The 22,185-nt window shown below is 38.6% G+C and overlaps 1 protein-coding gene across 1 annotated transcript in view; it reads left to right on the plus strand.

The window, feature by feature from the left end:
* LOC149011166 (uncharacterized) overlaps nucleotides 1-21,190 on the plus strand; it is a 74,920-nt gene extending 53,730 nt beyond the window's left edge. The window contains exons 20-27 of the mRNA XM_089160771.1: nucleotides 3,486-3,582; nucleotides 3,678-3,737; nucleotides 9,600-9,654; nucleotides 9,749-10,146; nucleotides 10,227-12,167; nucleotides 12,397-12,969; nucleotides 13,146-13,204; nucleotides 19,293-21,190. Coding sequence (XP_089016897.1) covers nucleotides 3,486-3,582; nucleotides 3,678-3,737; nucleotides 9,600-9,654; nucleotides 9,749-10,146; nucleotides 10,227-12,167; nucleotides 12,397-12,969; nucleotides 13,146-13,204; nucleotides 19,293-19,479 — 3,370 coding nt within the window. The 3' untranslated portion in view covers nucleotides 19,480-21,190. The remainder of the gene's footprint in view (nucleotides 1-3,485; nucleotides 3,583-3,677; nucleotides 3,738-9,599; nucleotides 9,655-9,748; nucleotides 10,147-10,226; nucleotides 12,168-12,396; nucleotides 12,970-13,145; nucleotides 13,205-19,292) is intronic.
* Nucleotides 21,191-22,185: the final 995 nt, after the last annotated feature.

Here is a 22,185-nt window from a genome sequence, read left to right on the forward strand (position 1 = left end):
CCTATTCCTCCTCTTGGTGTGAATTTGAATTTGTAAGCATTAACATAGAAAGTAGTAAGTAGTATGTTATTTCTAATACTTAGTATTAAGGATTAAACATTAAAGAAAGTACATAGTAGTTAGTACAAATTCAAACATGCTCCAATTGCGCTCACGAGAAGAAGATGAACAGCATAAACCTACTATGGGCATTACAACCTTCTTAAGCTCTATACATGAACCAGCATGTGCTTTCCACCAAGAAACTAAAAAGAAAAAAAAAAAATTTAGAAAAAAAAAAAATATATTGAGACAAAGTTGAAAAATATTAATAAGTTGTATAATTTATAGGATATTACTTGGACTCAATATTACCCTTTGCCTAGTTGCCATAGGCATGGAAAAGGAAAGACGACTTTCTCTGTACGCTTCAGCTTGGGTGCAGATCTTGTCTTGTGTCTCTAAATCAGGAACTAGCCTTAAAATGACTTCATTGAAAGCCATCTGTGCATCTGACAAGTGACAAAACAAGACTATCCTCATCAACGGATAAGAAAGAATGCAGCAGCATATAAAGGATGGTCCATCTGGCTCTCTCAACGCTTATACACAATGCGTAGCATCCTTATGCTGAGCAGACCCTGAACTGTCAAAACTGATGTTGCAAATCTTGTCACACCAGCCCTTACAAGATCACGACCATTTGTTTTGGATCTCATTGCTTCAAGAAGGTGAGTTTGCCTGTAGATGAACTTAGTCACATTCCTTTCCTTGGCTATCACAACCCTGTAAGATTTAATGTTACCTATATCCTCCAACATAAGATCAAGGCAGTGAGCTGCACTAGGAGTCCAGTAAAGCTTCTTTCTCTTCTCCATCAATAATTTCCCTGCAGCTTTGTAGTTGGCAGGCATTATCAGTGACCACCTGTATGACATAATCTTCCCCAATTTCTTCCACTTTGTTGTCCAATAGTTGAAATAATATATTTGCATCTTGAATATGTTTGGATGCATCAATGGAGCCAAAAAAGGAAGTCCCCTCAAGAGAATTATCAAGGAAGTTAATTAAGTGTCTACCTCTTTGATCCGTCCAACCATCAAACATGAGGGTACATCCATATAGCCTCCAATAATTTTCATGTCTTCTCTTCATCTCTCTGATTCTCTCAGTCGCTGTTGCAACAATGGGACCCTTAGTTCATGATAAGATGGGCATATGTAACCTGGCCCATACTGGGCAATTGCTTAAAGCATCAACTCAAAATCAAGTGATTTGGATGCATTGAATGGGATCCCAGAGAATAAAACCAATCTGCAATCGCATTATCCACTTTCTTCTTCTCTTCCAAAGGTCGAGTCCGACTCTCTATTGTAGTTTGATGTTCACCCTTCTACGCCTCTCAGCAACTACTTCTTTAGGTGTTCTTCTCACATTGGCATCTATGGGACCCCTTACTTGTGGTAAGACAATTTTCCTCTTCTTAGCACTTGTCCCAGAATTGGGCAAAGGAGCTCTAATTGAAGTTTGTGACCTACCAGTCTCAGATGTACCTCCTGATCCAATCTCTTCACTTTGGTTTCCAACAGTTGCCTCTTCTCCTTCGTTATAATGCATATCTTCTTCCTGTATATCTTCATTCAGAAATGTAGAGACCTTCTTTTGCTTGCTCAAAAGGGCTTCTAACATCTCCTTAGAGATCTCTGGAGTCACCTTAGGACACCTGCTTATATCACCAAACCCACCAGCCAAATGTTGCTTCAAGCCTTCAACCTTTTCATCCTGTTGGTGGTATCTCTTTGGCATAGGTTACACCTGACCATATTTTTATTTGTGAGGTGTGGCTAGTAACCATATTTCCACCCACGGTCCTTTGACTTCGTCTTCCTCTTGGGATCTTTCATGGGATCATATGATGCACTGGTACTTGTATCATCCCCTCCCCCAGGCCCAGTAGATGTATGTTCAGTATTCTCTTCCATTGATAAATCTGAATAAGGAAACTAATTAAGAACAATAAATCATAATAACTAATCAATTAATAAAGAATCACCTTCTAGAATATCTCTACTATTCAACAGATCCACTGCATTATGGTTCTACAAACATGTATGATGTATCTGCAGCTGAATAAACAACTTAGGAAAATTAAAAACAAGAATTCTCTAGTCTGGTTTGATCTACTATTCTGTTTCAATTATAAAGGGATTGTTTAGTTCTTCTAAAGGAATCAAATTAAAAAAAGAAAAAGAAAAACCTAAAGACTTAGAATTCCATTCTGAAAGTAAAATTACAGCAAAGGATTAGCCTAGGAATTGCAACCCTAACTTCTAATCCCTAGCTGAAACTACCCTACCCCCATTCCCCACCCTAGAACCCCCTACCCAGTCAATTCTCTCCACCGTAGGGTATTACAAACCCTGGAGAGCTGCTGAGTTACTTGAAGAGGATCCTGAGGGTGGAATAGATCTAGGGATTGCATCAACCAATTAAACCCTAGATCCTGGTTCACATCACTTCCCCATCCCTAGCATGTAGTTGTTATCCTTTATTCCAAGACCAGCACTGAAACGCAGTCATGTCAGTGTAAAAAGAAGACAGTTTTCATTGATCTGTACTACCTACTAAATACTCTTTCAGACCCACATTTAAGTTCTCTGAAGTTGATACCTCTGACCTTGTTTCCTTGTTTTCTCTGATCTATACATACTAAAAAATTGTAAATCTTTTTAACCTTAAACTATCTCTGTGATTAATGTATTGAATTAGCTCTTTACCCTTTTAAATCCATCCTACAGCCAAGTTGACTAGTGTTTCTTGTTATTTTTCTTTTTCCTCTCCAGTGAAAATAAAAGAGATATGATTCCGACTTCTTTGCTTCTAATGATCCTACTAATTAGTCATATTAATCTTGCACCACTGTAGAAAGGAAGTTTGGGGATAATTGCTGTCCTGGTATGTCTATGATGACCTACTATAGCTGGAAATGATGTTTTTTGTTGATTTCTGCATGCAATCGTGATCTGGTTGAGAGTTGAGATTGAGACTAGCTCAATTTTTAGAGATCTGAACTTGAAACCACCCTAGCCATTGCTACAGTTGGGCCTGCCTGCTTCCGTATAACTCAAATTTGGTTTGCAATGACTAAAACTATGTTGAGACTAGCTCAATTTTTAGAAAGCTGAACTTGAAACTACCATGGCCAATGCTATGCGTTGGGCCTGCCGGCTTCAGTCCACATACTCAGACTTGGTTTGGAGGTCTTGTCGGATTATCTTTTAGCCTAGCTTGGGTTGGTCTCTGACCTGCATATGCAGCCCAATTGGATTGTCATTAACATTACTTGGGAGTTCACCACTGCAACTTTATTAAGACATGTTTTATTACACTTCATGTTCCTATTTCTTTTAAAACCTAAAACCTCTGTGACTATGTCCTTTGCCCAATCTTGTGACTCTAGTAATGGATTTGATCTTTAGTGAAATGTATTTCCCTCTGTATTACAGGGACGGGACATCAATTGTACTTTCAGATGATGTTGGCCAAATATACATAATAAACACAGGCCAAGGGGAGTCTCAAAAGGATGCCAAATATGATCAGGTACTGCAAAATTTTGACTTTCTCTGTTTTGTTGATTAGCACATTCTGGTGCATGAAATTCAGCCTATATACTTACTTTTCGATGTTTCCAACAGTTCTTCCTTGGGGATTACCGTCCTCTCATGCAAGACACCCATGGGAATGTTGTTGATCAGGTTGGTTGACAGTGCTTTGTTTCATAATAGTTTTTCATGTTGGTAGATTCATGTGCTCCACGTTAAGACAGATATCTGCTATAGTCTCCTAAAGTAACATCACAGCCTTGTGTGTGAAACTTCCTTCAAATTGCAGGCATAATGCATATAACTTTGGATCTTACCTTAGATTGCATTCTCCTACAGTAAACATCACAGTCTTGTGTACGAAACTTCCTTCAAATTGCAGGCATAATGTATATATTTTGGATCTTACCTTAGATTGTTAATGCAGTGCTAATCTTGAATTATTGATGTCTAGTAGGAGGTTGCAAGTTGCAACAGGATCACAGATATAGGGATAGAACCAAATAACTTAATGGACTGAGACTGATATAAAAAGTGGTACGAAAAAGAAAGTTATGATTAGGAATCACCACCAGGTGTGCAGGTTAGAATTACCACCAGTAACCCATCCCTGGAAGACTGGATCCTCCATAACCACAGCAGAGAGGCTATTGAATCAGTGAAGGTTGAAATCAAACTTTCCATTCTCAAGAATAACTACAACTCAGTTTTACCCAACTAAATGGAGAAATGGGATAAGTGAGAAATGGAAAATGAGAGTAGTGAGAGGGAAGAGGACCAAGGAGTCTGAGAAATTCATATGCTTGAAAATCCAGGTGATATAGTTGCAGAGCCTAAAGTGCTTCTCTCCCCTAGAATCAACCTAGGGTTGATATGTATACATACACCAAGGCTTTCCATTGTAATTGGCAAACTTACTTGTCTAAAAATAAGTCCTTTAGTCAAGTCTAACTAAAAAGTTTGGTCCAACCTCCTTCTCCCACCGCCCCCCAAAAAAAATAAATTCACACCCCATGACCGCATCATTTGGCTCCCCTCCTCCACTGGATCCTTCTCAACTTCCTCCGCTTGGAACCTTGTTCACTCCACTGGTCCCCAAATCACCCAGCACCCTTTTGGTCTAGTTCAATGGTCATATACCCAGCCACTCTGTCAACATTTGGTGTGTAATGTAGTACTGTATTTGATTGATTAAAACAGTAGCCAATTAGGACCTTTCACAGGGAATCAAGTTCAAATTTGATAGACTTAAGATGAAACAGAATTTAGATATGAAAGAGGGCTGAAACTAGAGTGGTATTACAAGAATAATAGCATAACAATACGGGCTGAATAGATCTTCAAAACAGGGGCAGAACTATGATGAAGAAATTGAAAGGACAATGTGAGGGAATTGAGAATAACAATGTAACATCCGGGCTTCACACCACAAGGTGGATTGATTGGATCGAACACCAACCTACCGTGATCAAACACAAGGATTCTCTATAGAGAAGGAATGCTAACAAAGCAATTTGATTTCAATTGATGAGTTGTTTTCTTTCAACTCTTACATAAGTCTCTTATATAGCACTCTAAAGAGACTAAAACAATAATGGAAACATCCAACCACTACCCAACACAACCTACTACAAACATTAATGGAAACATCCAACTACTACCCAACACCACTAGTCAAAACAATAATGGAAACATCCACTTACTACACCCACCACTAACCAACACCACCTACTAGCTCCTTTTGTTGACTTTTCAAAGCTAGACTTGGGGTTAGTTCAAAATAGTGGGCTAATCTTCTCCCACTAAAGTAATCCAAGCCCATAAAACCATGGGCTCATTTTATCCCACTACAATAGTCCTAGCCCATGCAAGCCATGGGCTGTTTTGGATCATATCCTTAGGCTTTGATGGGCTTGACCATTGGGCTTTTCTCTTTTTTGTATATGCTGCCAATTCTGCATCAGTGTGCCTTCTCTCTTTGCCTCCCCACCCAAGCTTTCCTCATCCACCGACACCTCTCAGTTAGCCCCAACTATGTTTTCTATTAGAATGGCCTTGAAGATGCTAACCACCTCTTCTTTTCTTGTCCCTTCTGCCGTTCTATTTGAGAGAAAATCATTATCTCCATTTGAAACCGCTTTAGACGTTTAAAGCCATTATCTCCATTTGAACCCGCCTTAGATGTTCCTTTGGGTTTCAGAGGGATTGGTCCTAGTTTTTTATATCCTTTTATGGTTCGTCTATTTGTGATTTGGTAGGTCAGCTAGCATTTGGTGCTACGATCTCTTACTTGTGGTGGGAAAGGAACCTCAAAAGATGGATGTCCAAATGTAGATCTATCGACTTGATTTGGAAAGCCATCTATTTTGATGTATCTGCTAGGGCTCCAAATGCTCCCCCAACCTCTTCTCCTTGATACCCCTAGGAATAGACTAATGATTTGTACTTGGGGTTTGGGTTCTTTTTTTGCTGCCCAGTCAATTGTAATCCACACACACACACCCTCTTCTTCTCCTCTATCTGTTATTCTTTCCCCATCCTTTAGTCAAATCCAAGGTTGTCAAGGTGGCAAGGGACCAAGGTGATTGGGGCTTCGCCTAGGCGATTAGGCAACAAAGTGGCGCCTAGGCGGCAATAAGGCGATCAAAGCGGTTGGGTCAAATTTTTTCAATAGAATTACTTTTAAACTACTTTTTAAACAACTACTTTCTATAATAAGCTAAACAAACATTCAATAGTCACATTCATACAAAAAAGAAAGCATTCAAGAAGCATAATTATGAAAATTTATCCAAAAAAAGAACACAAACATAAGTTCATCTCATCAAGCATCATAACAATGACTATGTACTAATAGGGCCAACATGATAAATTAATAGATCTCATTATTCCGATCTCCAAGTCATTGTCCATTTAATGATTCATTGATTCTCGATGTTGAGTATGACTCATGCTTCACATTCTGTTGCCGACGGGCACATGGGTCCTACTCCGACGAGGGTGTGGGGACATCACCCCCGGAGCTTGTAGAGGTCCTATGTCACTTTGGGCCTTGGAGTTCCTTTTCAATATGGGTCTTGATTCCGAAATGACTAAGCTATTGAATTTATATACCGCTTTGTAGAATAAATTTTATTTAAAAAAAAAAAGATTATGTACAAAATGTAAAAAAAGCGGTTGCTTTAGTGTTTAGGCGGCAATAAGGCACACAGGGCGAAAAGCGGTTGTTTTACCATCTAGGCGGCAATAAGGTGCACAAGGCGGTAGCACGTAGGCAAAAAAGCGGGTGGGGGGGGGAGAATTAGTGCGTCAATTAAGCAATTCAAAACAAGGCGGTTGAAAAACCGCTTTGCTGCCTAGGCGGATGCTTTGACAACAATGGTCAAATCAATTTAAGCAGTGTTTCGAAATTCAAATCTGGTTCAATTCAAGTTAGTAGTTTGGCCCAATTCAAATTGTCATCTGACTACATAAGTAACTCACATGACTTGAGAGTTATTAGCATGTAATTTAGCTGTTCACGCTCGTCCATGCATTAGTTAGGAAGAGTTGTGTTTTGTTTGTTTTGAAATTCATTTCCTTGAATATTTAGGACCGTGCAATGCTGTCACAGTCCCCTTGAAATATTCCTCATCACAGAGAATAATATTCAGACGTGAAAAAGTAGAACTGTTGAGTGCATTGATGCTGCTGCCTTCTCCTGCGTGAGAATTAACTGGTTTGGTGAGTCATATCCAGGCTGAGACTTTGTAAGTTGGAGCCTCATGAACTCATGGTGAGTCGTGTCCTAGTTTCTGATGGGATTTTTGGCGAGTAATATGCCAGGCCTGTTGTGACTGAGGAGTCATCTTTGTTTATACTGCAAACTGCTACATTGAGTATCAGATTAACAGTGAGAAAAGCCTGCAGATGCAGGTGCACACATCCCTACCGTTGCTTTCCCTTTTTTACTTGTTTCCTGATCGTTTGAGGACCCTCCATCAAGCCTCATTCAAGCAGACCTGTAGATCCTTAAACAACACAACCCCCCCCCCCCTTCCAAAAAAGTAAAATAAATAATAATGATAAAAAAAATCAGACCAGCCATTAAGTTGTCCTTGGATTAAGCCCATATGTCCACCTCGCTGTTCCCTCCAGTTGCAACCAAATCTCCCATTAAGAAAAGCAGGAATAGAATTTCTGGATTCCCCAAGAAACCCAAATTTCGAAGTTAGGTCTACAACACACTGTTCCCTCCATTAATGATTTGCTGCTTCTTCCTTTATCTTTTTTTTTTCTTTGACTCGCCAAAATATTATCATGGTTTCTTAAGCTATTGCCACAAAATACATGTACAGCACTCATGGCTGCCAAAATTCAGGATACATGCACAGTATAATCTCCGTATGTTATAAACTTTGCATATGGATTATATAAGAAAAATGTAAGTTACATGAATAACACATTGGTATATAAAATGTAAATAATCCTATATCTTCTCATAGCTTTGAAAATTTCCCATTGATAATTATATTCTTTAACTGCTTCATGTTCACATGAGTGTGCACGAGATTACGAGAATATACAGGAGTTAAAGAGAATGAACACAAACTAAGAGGCATTTTCAGTTTCTTTAAATACTAAACGTTCAATTGTGAATCCACCCTTTAAATAAAGAGGCATTTGCATGGGGCTGCAAAACAGAAACAGGTAGACTCAGGTGGCAACAATGAGCCTGTTGCTTCGGTAATCTTTTCTATTAGAGCATTTCACATACACCCCTCAGAAAATAACTCCTTCACTAGTGCACCTTCCTAATTGAAAATTACATTTAGCCCCTCTAAACTTGATGGTGTTAAGACTCTGTTAGTTGTTAGTACAAAAGAAAACGATACCTTTATGGGTTTTCTACATGTTTCAGAGTTTAACCTTGTTATGTGTCCCCCCCCCCCCCGGCACCAGCAGGCGGGGCACCTGCGGCCAGCGTAAAAAACATGAGTTATGTGCACTCTTTCAAATTTCAACCCTGTTACTTGAGCCCCCAGCGAAACGTGTATTACAACCACCCTCTTGACATAGGTCCTAAATTTTCAAAAATACAGATCATTAAATATCATCAGTACTTTGATCAAAATGGCCATATTACCCTTCAATGGGATAATATGACCTTTATACCCTTTCAGTTAAGCTTTATTTTTAATATATACCATTTAGTTTATTTCCCGGCCTCTCAACCACAGAGAGGGAAGTGAGAACTAACAAGAAGAAAATTAATTAGAGAAGACCAAAAATAGAAAAAAGTACCTATATTAAGGGGAGCGCTCATTATTTATGTTTTGCAGGAGGTCCATGTAATGGGGTTGGAATCCAAGGGGAGTGCATGTAAATTAAGAAAAAGGGCAAAATGGTCTTCTTATTGGGATGAAGAAACTTGATAGAATGGTCTTACTACCCCTAGAAGTGTTATATGCCCATTTTGGAAGAAAAAAACAAAATTGAATTTTAACAGTCATTGGTTAAATGTAATCCACGAATTTTGAGGGGGTGCATGTAAACGCCTTCTTTTTGCAGGGGGCATGTAAAAATCTCATTATATTAAGATAAGAGAGACTGGAAATCTTTGAACTTACATCAAAGGAAATTGATTTCCAAGTCTTATCAAATGATTGAGAGTTGGTCATCTGTATTTGAATTTCTCTTTTTTCATAAACATATTATTTATGTTCTGTATTTGAATTACTCCTGTGGCACAGGATGGAAACCACTTCCTGAAGAATTGGAAACTGTTTTTGTTTTTCATACTTCATGGTTCATAGGAGGATTTGCCAATACATGACCATATGCATGAACAACTCCTTTGGTGTCTTTGAAACCTTTTTCAGATCAAATTTCATTTCTATTCGTTAAACTGGGTATTCCAATTTGAGTTGCAAATGTTGATCTTGTTCTTATTAGTCATTGTCCTAGCCTCATAATTTGGGAGATATTTCATAATGTATGTCGTTAAACTTCAAAGTCTCTCAAAATTTGATGCAGGAGACTCAACTTGCTCCTTATTGCAGAAATGTGCAAGATCTCCTCTGTGATTCAAGTATGTAAATTACTCATTTTTCAGCAGTAGGGTTTTTATTCTCATGATATCGTTGTCATATTTCTATTGTGTCATTTTTGTTGGGGTATGCCAGGCATGATTCCTTACCCAGAACCTTATCAGAGTATGTACCAACAACGGAGATTAGGTGCTGTTGGTTTAGAGTGGCGTCCTCCCCCTGTAAAATATGCTGTTGGAACAGACACCAGTATTGGCCTCCAAGATTTCCAAATGCTGCCATTGGTGGACTTGGACAGAATGTTTGATCCATTACCAGAGTTTATAGATGTAATGGATTGGGAACCAGAAATAGAAGTCCAAAGTGATGATACTGATTCAGAATACAATGTGACTGAGGAATATTCCAGTGAAGCTGAGCAGGGAACTGCAGGTATCAGCTCTTTCAGTGATTCAGAGTGCGGAGAAGACAATGAGGTTGGGCACAGCCAAAAAGACAGCCTTCGTAGATCAAGAAAAAAGAAACACAAAGAAGTAAGTGATGCTTTCAGAAATACCATGTCTTTTTGTTTGGGTTGGCCCTGGTTCTAACTGAACCTTGTACTGCTTTTTAGGTTGAGTTTATGACTTCTTCTGGGAGGCTTGTTAGGAGGAGGAATCTGGATGAGAGGGATGGTACTTTTTCCAGGACTAACAAGGTTAAGAAATCAAGAAATGGTCGGAAAGCCTCAAGGGGGAAATCCTCTACTTCAAAATCATCACGTCCGCGAAGAGTTGCTGCTCGGAATGCTCTTAATTTGTTTTCTCGAATCAGTGGGGCGTCAACTGATGGAGAAGATGAAGTTGGCTCAGAAGATGATTCATCAGATAGTGAATTAATGAACATTCAGAGCTATGGATCTGACATATCTATGCAGAATGGGCAAGAGAAACATCCTAGGGAGAAAGAATCATTTCTGCATACAACTGAAGGCATGTTCAGACCTCCTGAAGTTCCTAGATCTGTTGAAAATACAGGTAACAGGAAGAGATTGGTCCTGAAATTTTCAAAGAAGCCTCTAGAAGGTACAAGATCTGATGTTGAAAAGCTGGTCAGTTTAGTAGGTTCATCATCCAAAAATCCTCCAGCAACTGTTCAAGCACATTTTGGCTCTAAAGAGCCAGGTTCTTCCTCTGGCCATGCAGTTGACACTATGCTGTCTCAAAACTGCTGCGAAAGCAAAATCAGAGGGAGAACACTATATGAAAGGTCTGAGGATCTTTTGGACTTGCCTGCAGGATACAACAATAACAAAATTAGATGGGGAGAGGTGAAGGCTCGCACATCTAAGCGGTTGAGATCAGGCATGCCAACTGATGCTTTCCCTGGATCTACTGCGAGCCATGAGGGCCTAAAGGAATTAGGAGATGGTGTTGATGAACTCATCAAATCTGAAAACAAGCAAGAAATGGCATCTCCTTGTACGTCAGTAGGTTTGAGTGGTGCAAGAAGTAAAGAGCTTGCTCCTGAGTTAGTATATGAGTCTGGATTATTTAAGCTCTCATCTTCTGATGAACTCCATCATAGAAGAGTTGCATCCCCCGTTAATTGTAATGGATTTGTTAACAGGGGAACTGATGATCAATCCGAGCTTTGTGAATCCAGAGATTACTGCGAAGTGGTAAAAGATGAAAAAATCGAATCTTCATGCTTTACAAATCACTTTGAGGAAGCAAGGGAGAAGCTTCCATCTAGTTCTACCAAGTTTAGGATAAGAACAAAATGGAGTTTGAGGGAACCTGAAAGCCCTTCCAAGCAGAATCCTGCTACTGCAAGTGAGGATTGTAGAAGTTCTGCATGCGATTCAATTTTGAGAAGTCCTATGCCCATGGAACGGAGCCTAATTTCGGGAGTGCCTGGTGAGGACGAAGGCTCAAGTGGACACAATCAAGATCACAGGGACTTGATGAATGGGATAGGGAACTCAGAGGGTTTAATTGATAAAGGCTGTAGTCAACTTGCTTTACAAGATTTGAAGGGTTTGTATTTAGATTCTAACAATAAGATGTATGATGTTGCTCATAAAAGGTCAATGTCCTATAATGCTAGACTTGATTCAGAAGGTGATGATGGTGCTAGGGGAGAAAGTTCTCCCAGAAGTAGCCATAATCTTGACTTAAGGACAGACTTCCCAGAAGATGCACCTAATGAGCCTCGTAGAACAAGATCCATGGGAATGAATGCAACCGTACAGGAAGCTAATTCTCTGAATTGTAACCTCAGGGTGAGGGAACATTATGGATCAGCAGAAACATCCAAAAGTGCAGAAAAGTTTTCCAGGAAAACGCCTGAGCAGATCCCATGTGAAGAATGGAGATCACATTCAAAATTGCCTGTGGGCTTAAGGTCTGCTAGAATCAGGAGAGGCAGTTATTATGATGGTGACATGAATCTTCAAGATAAGATGAAGTCTCATCATTCAGTTAGAAAATTCTCTTGGTTAATGTTAACAGAGCATGAAGAGGGCTACAGATACATTCCTCAGTTGGGAGATGAAGTCATATACTTGAGACAGGTACATGCACAACTTGAGATCGATAACTGATCAGCATGAACTCCCCCCCCCCCCCCCCTTCTCCATGGATGATAGTCTGAATGCTGTTTTTTGAATTTTAAGCAATTAGTTGTATTTCTGAGAAAGAAAATAAGAAGACAAGCCGTCGGTTTTATTTGTTTAAAGTAGTCTAATCCTAGAGTTGCATCTGAAAGAGAAGTTTTTAACAAAGGCTTTACTTTCTTTTCAGGGCCATCAAGAATTTATGGAAATGAGTCATACTGTAGAAGCAGGGCCATGGAAATCAATCAAAGGAAATGTGAGAGCAACTGAACTCTGTAAAGTTAATGAACTTGATTATTCCACTCTTGCAGGATCTGGGGAGAGCTGCTGTAAAATCACACTTGAAGTGGTAGATTCAACTTCCAGTGTGTTTGGCAGAATATTCAAGTTGACTCTTCCTGAACTAAATGACTTTCCTGACTTCATTGTCGAAAGAACACGGTATGATGCCGCAATGAAGAGAAACTGGACACACAGGGATAAATGTCAAGTCTATTGGAGAGAAGAAAATCAAGAAGGTGGGAGTTGGTGGGAAGGTCGGATTCTGGCAGTGAAACCCAAGTCTTCTGAATTTCCAGACAGTCCATGGGAAAGATTTGTTGTTTCATACAAGAGTGACTCTACTGGCACACATCTACATTGCCCTTGGGAACTGCATGATCCTGATATCCAATGGGAACACCCTCATATTGATGTGCAGATCAGAGAAGAGCTTTTAGACTCTGTCACTAAATTGGAGCAATCATCTAATAGAAAAGAGGTTGGCCTTCTATTCTTGTTAGACTCTGCATTTCAATTTTTCATATTTCATTATTTTCTGTTTCTGGTCAACAGCTTTGATGCAGAGTTTTTAGCTGATGGAAGTTTAGTGTCTATTTTAAATACAATCAAACAACTCTCAAATTTAATTTGTTGGTTCAATCCTTAAAATTGCAGGATTATTATGGTATTCAAAAATTGAAGCAGGTTGGACAGAAATCAGATTTTTTAAACAGGTATATCTCTATCATTCCTGCAGATTTTATACCTTCTCTGTTTCTGGTGGGTAAGAAAAATCCTCAATTCTGTGTTGTTTAAGACAGCACGTTGCATCAAATTGTAGTTAGAAGGTTGGCTGGAACCTGAACATGGAAGGTCTCGTTGAGATATCCAAGATATCTTGGTTTTTTGAAGGTCCAAGATGAGAGAGAGGATAAGTTAAAAGAAATGGCATCTACTTTCTCCCTAATATCTTGGTATCTTGGCGAGATCTCAGTATTTTACATTAATTGTATGCTTGCCCACCAAATCCTGTTTTCAATTTTTTTTTCCGAGGGGGGGGGGGTTAGAATTATTATATATATAAAATAGGGTCTAACTTGGTGCCAGGTCCAAACCAAGACCTTGAACCATGAGCCTAAGTGATGGCTGTAAGATATTATCTAACCAGGATTGCTAGATTGATCAAAAACACCTAATAGTGACACAACAAATATAGGGACCCATCGGAAACTATCATGAATACAGCAAAATCTTTTATTCTTTTATTCTTTTAGTCTCCTACGACCAACCATCTCTATCAACATTTGGATCTTCTCGTCTAAGTTCCCCTTTGGCACTAGCTCAATGGGACAACCACTCTCTCTGAATTCTATCCTTATGCATAGAGAATGATATGTTACTGATCGGGGTTAGAGAAGGGACCTAGAATCTCCTTGTACAGGCAACTCATTAGATTCTCCATTAAGATCTAACAGTCCATATTTGCCACTCTTGCCAGCCCATATTAAAATTATAGTAGTTGTAGATCTCCTATATCAGACCAATTTAGGAAACCCAAATAAAACAATCAAATATAGTCCATCATATGTGGAATATTCTCAAATATTCTAACAATGGCCAGTGAGCACCCAAGGAACCAGATGATGTGTCATTTTGACCAAGCATTAAGCAACACCCAACAGCCAAAACTTTATTGCGATTGACATTTTTTGCGTTGTATGTTCATATTAAGTTATCGTTTTAGGTTAGATGTTCTCTGTAGAGAATTTATTGTACAAGAAACCCCTATATTTTACTATATCAAGTATAAAAAATAATAAATATTTTAAATAACAATATTAGGTTCTGATTCACAAGTTTGAAATTTGGCATGTAGAGTATTGTACCCCCACTCCTCACCTCACCTCCCCCTCCAAAAAAGGAAAAAGATTCTACAGTGCCATCTTGATATGAACTTGATAGAACCCTGCCCCACAATTTTCTACAAAACTATGATGCCAGGACCTGTATATGAAGTTGCATTTTGTTTAGCTAAATAAAAACTGTCTGCTTCTGATTGGATGTAACCTTCTTTAAAGAAAAGACCAAGTTGCTATCACAGTAGGTTATAGCTTTCCCAGATTTACCACTGGAATAGTGGCATGGGAAAGTCTTGCTTTCAATTGTGAAGACGGTTGGCACACCTGTGTCATTGGATAAGAGAACAAAACATGGTACGGTTGATCATTATGCCCGAATTCTTGTTGAATTAGACTATGATTCTACCAAGGTTGAAGAAGTGCTGATTGAACGCTTAGAACCTTGTTCTTCCCGTGCTTTATATTTCTTCAGAAAGTAATTTATGAATATGGAATTCTATAGTGTTGGGTGTGCCATCATGAGGGGCATTTAGCAAAAAAAATGTTAGATAAAGTGCAGCCGTCGGTGGAGAATGTTGCCATGCTTGTGATTGGCGACTCAAAGTCCTTCCTTGGAGCAGACTCTAGACCCGATTATTGGGACAAATTTGAATTTGAATCAAATTTTGCACCCTTATTTAAATTCTGAATTGATTGGAGAGTTGGGAGAGGACTCTCAATTGAATTCAAATGTGCATCTCTCTCAAACTCTATTTCGGTTGGACAGTTGGAGTTGGGTGGAATTTGTGCTGGAGAGAAAAGTAAAATACTCAACTCGGAGGTAAGACACCTCTACCTAAATCAGTGGTTGAGGTGGGCCCAGAAATAGATTGGGGGGGGCTACTGCTGAAGTGGAATGAGTCCAGGAGATGGTGCCAAGTTCAGAATTTTAAAATGTGGGGCCATCTAGGTTTATCCAGGAACTGGTGATGTGCGGCAGTTTGACAGGAGTCCAGACTGATTTGGTCTCTCCACAACCGGACAGGCTACTGCCGGAGGAGGGGAGGGAGGTGCCTGAAATGGCCAAGGTAGTTCAATCGCAAGCAGAATATTAGGGGTATATGAAGAGCAGCGGGTAGATGTGCATTAAAGCTTTTCTTAATGAAAGATCAGCCTGATGTCTTGTGTCTTTTTGAACCTAGGGTGGAGCCTTCACAATGCCCTATCTAGTTCTTAAATAGGTTGGATTTTGATTCACATTTTGTTTATAGTGAGCATAAGGATAAGAATCCAAACATTTGCCCATTCTGGAAGAGGGATATCCCTATGCCAGTTGTTGTGGCCTCTTCATATCAACGTATTTCAGTTCAGTTTCAATGGAATGGTACTACTGTTGGGATTTTGATGGTGCTTACTAATTGTCTTCTAGTCAACTGAAGGGAGCTGTGGCTGGACCTAGTTGCTTTGCCGATGTCTAGAGTTCCGTGGGCTGTTTAGAAGATTTTGACACCATTCTCTGTGTGTCTGAAAGAAGGGGTCCTGTCTGATTTCACTTGGGTTGGTGGCTGATTTCCAAGCAATGGAAGATGCATGTAATCTCTTGGAGGTAGTGTCTTGAGGAAGGAGATTAACTTGGACCAATAATCTCTTGGAGGTAGAAGAGGTCATGTGCAGGCTGTACGTGATAGAAGCTTCTGTTTCTTTGCTGCCCTTGATGATTTCTTAAGAAAAAGGAGCTTTCCAGAAAGGAAAATTTATTTCGGAAAACATTTCAGTAGCCTCTGAACTGTTGAACATGTTTTTCGCTTTTGTCAGAGGGGTTGGTATGGGATTGAAGTTAGACATCAAAAAAGCAGATGGCTCATTGTCTTGGAAATTTTTATTTGAAGTTCTTTCATTCTTCAGTTTCTCTAATCGATGGCAAGGATGGATTCATGTGTTGGTCGCCACCAGGATCTCTGTTCTTGTTAATGGAGGTTTAATGGGTTTCTTTGGTGTTAAGCGTGGTTTTAGACAAGGAGATCAATCCCTCCTCATCTATTTCTACTTGCAGAAGTTCTATGTAGGGGGTTTAAGGGCAATGGTGGTGGAAGGGAGGTGGAGTCCTTTACCAGGACCGAGAGGAACTATGGTGCCTTCTCATTTATTGTATGCTGAGGACATTTTTATTTTTGGAAATGCGTCTCTGAAATATGTCAAAGACTTGATATCTTTTCTAGAAATATCAGGAGTTTTCAGGTCAGCAAATTAATTTGGAAAAGAGTAAGTTGTTTCTTGGGAAAATTGCTCCTCACAGGAAGCAAAGAATTGCGGACTTATCGCATATTCCAGTAGCTTTGTCTCCAACAAGATGCCTTGTTGTGGAGGTGTTTAAAGGCAGGGTAACTCGTGCAAAGGTGCTCCCAATCTTGGATAAGATCAAGAATTGATTTCAAGGCTGGATATGGAAGTTACACTTTCAAGCTTGAAGGGTGGAATTGTTTTTGTCAGTTACTGCAGGTATTCCTATTTGTAATTTTTCAGTTTATTGGTGGCCTAGTAGCATAATCAGAAACTTTATATGGTCTGGTGATATTGAGTCTAATAAGAAAAACACCGTCGATGAGAGAGTGTTTGCAAACCAAAATCAAAAGGTGGTTTGGGCATTCGCTACTTGAGGGAGGTAAATTTTGTTTGTTTGTGTAAGTTAGCTTGGACTATCAAGCATAAATAATCTTTATGGCAAGCTTCTTACAGAATAGGTTGATGGATTCAAATGGAAATCTTAGAATGCTTGCTAATGGCTCTTTGGTTTTGGCTGCAATGGTGCTGAGCCAATCGAAAAAAATTCTTGCTTACTGCTTGGCTGAATGGTTGTATATTGGTTCCCCCACTACGTTTGGATGGTTCAAAATTTGAAACGGTTTGAGGGTTCTCATTTGACTGAATGGTTAATGTTCTAGGTGCTTAGTTATATGGGAGCATGGTTCATCTGGCTCTCAAGCAAGATCTCGCGCTCTTCCGAAAAACCAAGTAGGCTAGATTTCAATTGAGATGTGGTAATTTTTTGGGGGGCCAACTCGATGGGTTTTAAGGTCCAGGTTGGGCTCAAACTTGGTAGTTAGCCTCATTTAGGCCTTTTGAACACATTGGCGGCCTTGGATTTGTGACAAAATAACCCTAAGTATGAGTTCTAAGTCTAGCTTAAGTGTGAAACCGAAATGTTGTAGGATTGGGGAATACAAGGTTATACAATATTAAATATAGAATCTTTAAGGCATAAAAATGAAAAGCAAGTGTACCAACTACATCAAATAACTTAAATGTCATCAAAATTTTATCCACATGAGTATCACAATCTCGACTCTCAATAATAGAATAATAAAATTATATAGCCATTAGAAGTTCTATATAGGTCATAATCCATAAGTTCATAAGGCAAGCATTGAATGACTGATCTTCCTTTGGTGTTGTAGATGAGCTAAAAGTAGTTGTAAGTGAAAATCCAACTGAAATCCTCAAAAAATACGGCAAAAATTGAGAGTTCTAGCGAGATATGTTGAGACATGGCGAGACATGGCGAGATCTTGAGCGAGATGTGGGAATCTCGTCTCACCTTCTTAAAAAAACGAAATATCTCGCAAGATTTCAAACCATGTATGGGACAGTAGGACTACTCTCTTCATGGTAGGCGTATGAACCAAAATATGCTGCCGCAATCCTACTCAATGGTGCTGAGATTATGTACCAGCAGTATTTGGATTCACATGAGGTGTTTTGGATTGCTCTGTGTCATGCTTGGGTTAGACTAAATGTGGATGGCAGCTCCTTAGGAAACCCTAGAAGTGCGAGGGTAGGAGGGCTATTTAGAGATGATATGGCAAGAGTGTGGTCTTTCAAAGTCTTCTTGGGAGTGAAATCTAATTCTGAAGTTGTTTGAAACCTTGATGTACAGCTTAGAGTGGGCTTTTACACTGAAATATACTTAACTCTCGATTGAATGTAATTCAGTGGTGGTGATTTATTCTTAGAGTGGGCTTTTACACTGAAATATACTTAACTCTCAATTGAATGTGATTCAGTGTGGTGATTTATTTATCTAGTTCAATAGAGGTGTATCCCCTGGTGTGTTCTCCAGACATGGAGAAGGATCGAGGGCTTTTAGAGAGAAATTGTTTGGAAGATCTCCTATTGTTACAGAGAGGCAAACGCTGCTCTGGATTTTTTGGCTGGTTCGGCAGCAAGACCAGAATTTTCTGCAGTTAATCCCTTTGGTCGGCCATGATTCAAAGAGAATTAGAGTGGGGATGCTTCTGGACAACCCTGTTTTCATTTTTAAACTGATTTGTGTGTGTGTACATGGATTTTTTATTAGAGGAACCAGATGAGGTTTGGGAGTATTTGGGGTAAGTGATGTTGCGGGAATGAGTGTTTTTGGTTCCTTCTAACCTGTGTAATTTATTGATTTTGTATATATCTTTTCGCTTTTAATACAAATGACCTTTTAGGGAAAAAGAATCACAGTGGGTAATAGCTATCTTTTGGATAGTTGAAATGAGTGAATTTAAGTACTTTCTGTTATTTATGCAATAATTGTCAGTAGTGATTAGTAAAGTTATTATTATTTTTTTTTCTTTTTTCCCCTTGGGTTTTCCTTGTTTCTTGGTAAAAGTTTGGTAAACTAAAAACTATCAGGTAAAGTCTGGGTATAAACAGAATTTTTTTCTTTTAATTTGGTTTTATCTGAAATAATTGAAGTTGTTCTTATGTCTGTTCTTCACGATGAAATCTATAAATGTGCATTATTTTCCCTTCTTTTTCTTTTATAAACCGTGATTCTGTTTGCTCTGTTTGACTGGGTCTTGAGGTTCCTGTTAGTATGTAGGACTAAATTTACTGACATGGCTCAAACAACATGTGCATGCCAAATAGTCTGGTTGTACTTTAAATTAATGGATCCTCCAGTAGAAAGGAAAGTAAATTTCATTTTCTGGGATTCTTGTAGGTTTCCAGTACCGCTGTCATTGAACATAATCCAGCAAAGGTTGCAGAACAATTATTATCGTAGCTTGGAGGCATTAAGGCATGATGTTACGGTAATGCTTTTCAATGCCCAAACCTACTTTGCGAAAAATATAGAGCTTTCAGCAAAGATGAGACGGCTATCAGACTGGTTCTCAGAGAAGCTGTGATCATTTTAGATTCTCTTAACACAATTTTGTAGAAAACTCAGGTTTTAGGGAGTCCGTTGGATTTATTTGTAGATATCTTTTCTTCATTGTTATTTATTGAAGGTCTTTTTACCTATCCATCCAATTTTTTGTACTTGGTTTTCCTTTTAATGATTGTTATGGGAGGGGGTAGGAAGAGAGAGAGAGATCTTTGGTAAGAGGCACAGTTAGTCTTGTTCGATCACAATGCCATTCATTCATGTACAGAGACGGACACGGCTGGTGTCATATCCATCATATTTTGCAATAAGAGAGAAGGTAAAAGGATTCTATGATCATTCTTTCATTAATTGTTCTCGCCCTGTGTGTGTTTGTGTCCATTTCCTCCTTTCAATTTTATGATTTACAGGTGCTTTCAGGCAAACTGGTTCAACCGGCTTACGTAAACCACTTCAAGGTTTGGCTCATCTTGTGTCCAGTAAAACTGGACTTCTCATACCCAGAAAACTGAAATTTTGTAGTTTAATGATGGCTGACAGTATATTTTTAGCCTTGCCACTCTCCTTAACTCTGCCTGTACGGGATTAATATCCTTTTTATTACTGAACAAGTAGGTCATGCCCTCCGAGGCTTAGGAATATGCTTTAGACAATGACATAACTAAAACTCATCATATAATTCCTTCAACCATTTTCAGTTACAATAAGAACCCATCTTAGTGTCTACCGGTTGTAATTCCTAGATCAAAAGTAACTGAACACGGGTCGCATGGTTAGCTTGATTACAAAAAGCCTGATTCATATCTGTTAATTGTAACAACAGAATTACTAGGTGAAGGGGCCATGGGATTGAAAGTTTACGTTGAAAAGCTTTCAAGTCATCCGACTTGGGCGTACTTGATTAATTCATATCTTCAAAATTGCAGGTGACTGCAATCCTGTAAGTAATGCTGTCAACAGAAAAATGGAGCAGCTGCCCAGAATCAACACGTTCCCTCACGAAAAAGCCAACCACCTATTTTCAGAAGACCATGAAGATTGGGAGGAGTGATGCTGTTGATCAGAAATCAAGGCAGATTTTGATCTAGTCCATCTACACTTTGAAAACACTAGAATTGGATAGGGTGAATCAAAGCGTCAGGGTCCGGTTTGGACTCATTCAGTCAAACCCTAATTCTCACTCGCCGGAAGTAGTAGCAGGTAATCAAAATAACAAGAAAAATCCATTCGAGCTTTGTTCTTGCCAAGCATAAGAGCAGCAAATAGAAACACAGAAATCTAATATCAAAGAAGGGTTAAGCAATATGTTTGCAGGCCTAAAAAACTGAGTCCGGATTGAACTGTGCTTCTCTCGCATTTGTTCACCGCATATTGAACAAGGGGTGCACTTGTAGTTCACCTTATTACTGCATAGGAGGCTACATGTGGGGGGTAAAATGTGGGGGTAAAGATGTGAAGGGAAAACAACCCTCTACCCCGATGGATAGAGGATCCTAAGTCTAGTGGCATAGCCATGTTGGGGCCGGGCCCCCTGGATTTTTTGAAAATTTATTATATACCTATATTTTTTGTTATTTCTCTCCCTTTAAATGTGAAATACCACTATTTGGTCCCATCCAAAAATTAAAAATAAAAATTTAAGATAAAGATAATGGGTACAAATGTCATTCTTAATTATTATCTAATGGTTATCATTAAATCCCTAGTTTTAAGGAATAAAAGGTTAAATTCTAATTAAAAACTAATTCACGATCCATGAATTTCTCCCTATATATTCTTTCATATTTTCATTCCTATTTATTCTCTCATGAATCTCCTCTTTCATTCCTATTTATTCTCTCATATTTTCTTAAATATTCTCCATAGTTATCATGTATTAACTCTCTCTTTCTCAAATTATTCATCTCTCTCTCACACACTCACATTTTTCTAGTATTCTTTTCATAAAGTAAAAAAAAAATTCTTCCCATTGTTCTTTCTTTCTCCTAAGCTTTTTATTCTATTAATAGCAATTTAAATTTTGTTAGAATTCAGCCATTGATTTTATCAGATCTAATCATAATCATTGATTATTTTTAATCCTAAATTTTTCTCCTAAAATTTCACCTATTAATGAAAATTTATATCTCGTTTAGGATTTCAGCCATCAATTTTATTATATCTAATTGTAATCATTTAAATTTTAAGTTTTGTTAGTTGGATGTTTAAATTTCTGACATTAATATTATTATATATAATCATAATCATTGATTTTTTTTTAAAATTAATTTATGATAAATTGAGTGTTTATCCCATATTTAGTTAATAGACTTCAAATCTATATTTTTTTCCTATAATTTCTCTCCCAATTTCTTTTTCACCTTTTTCTTTCATGATTTTTTAAAGTTTTTCTCCCATAATTTTAGCCCTTATTTTATTTTAATATATATTTTTTTTATTTACGTATAATTGTGGACCCATGGTGGGTCCCGCATTGGCCCACATATATTTGGGACCTACTAGCGGTCTCATCTCTAAATGTTTTTCTATTTGTCACTCAGATGTGGATTCCATCCCACTTTGTGGCAAAAGCACGTGGGAGCACATACTACTCCCTTAGGGGAAGGTGATCACGATGTGTATAGACCAAGGACTCGATGAAAAGGTGCCCATGCAGCATCCCCATACATAGAACTAGTGTTGAATTGAGCCACCAAGCCACATGAAGCTTAACAAGAACGCTACAATT

Source organism: Hakea prostrata, chromosome 7 (genome assembly GCF_041222555.1).
Source record: "Hakea prostrata isolate BN-2017 chromosome 7, UWA_Hpros_2, whole genome shotgun sequence".
Classification (NCBI taxonomy): domain Eukaryota; kingdom Viridiplantae; phylum Streptophyta; class Magnoliopsida; order Proteales; family Proteaceae; genus Hakea; species Hakea prostrata.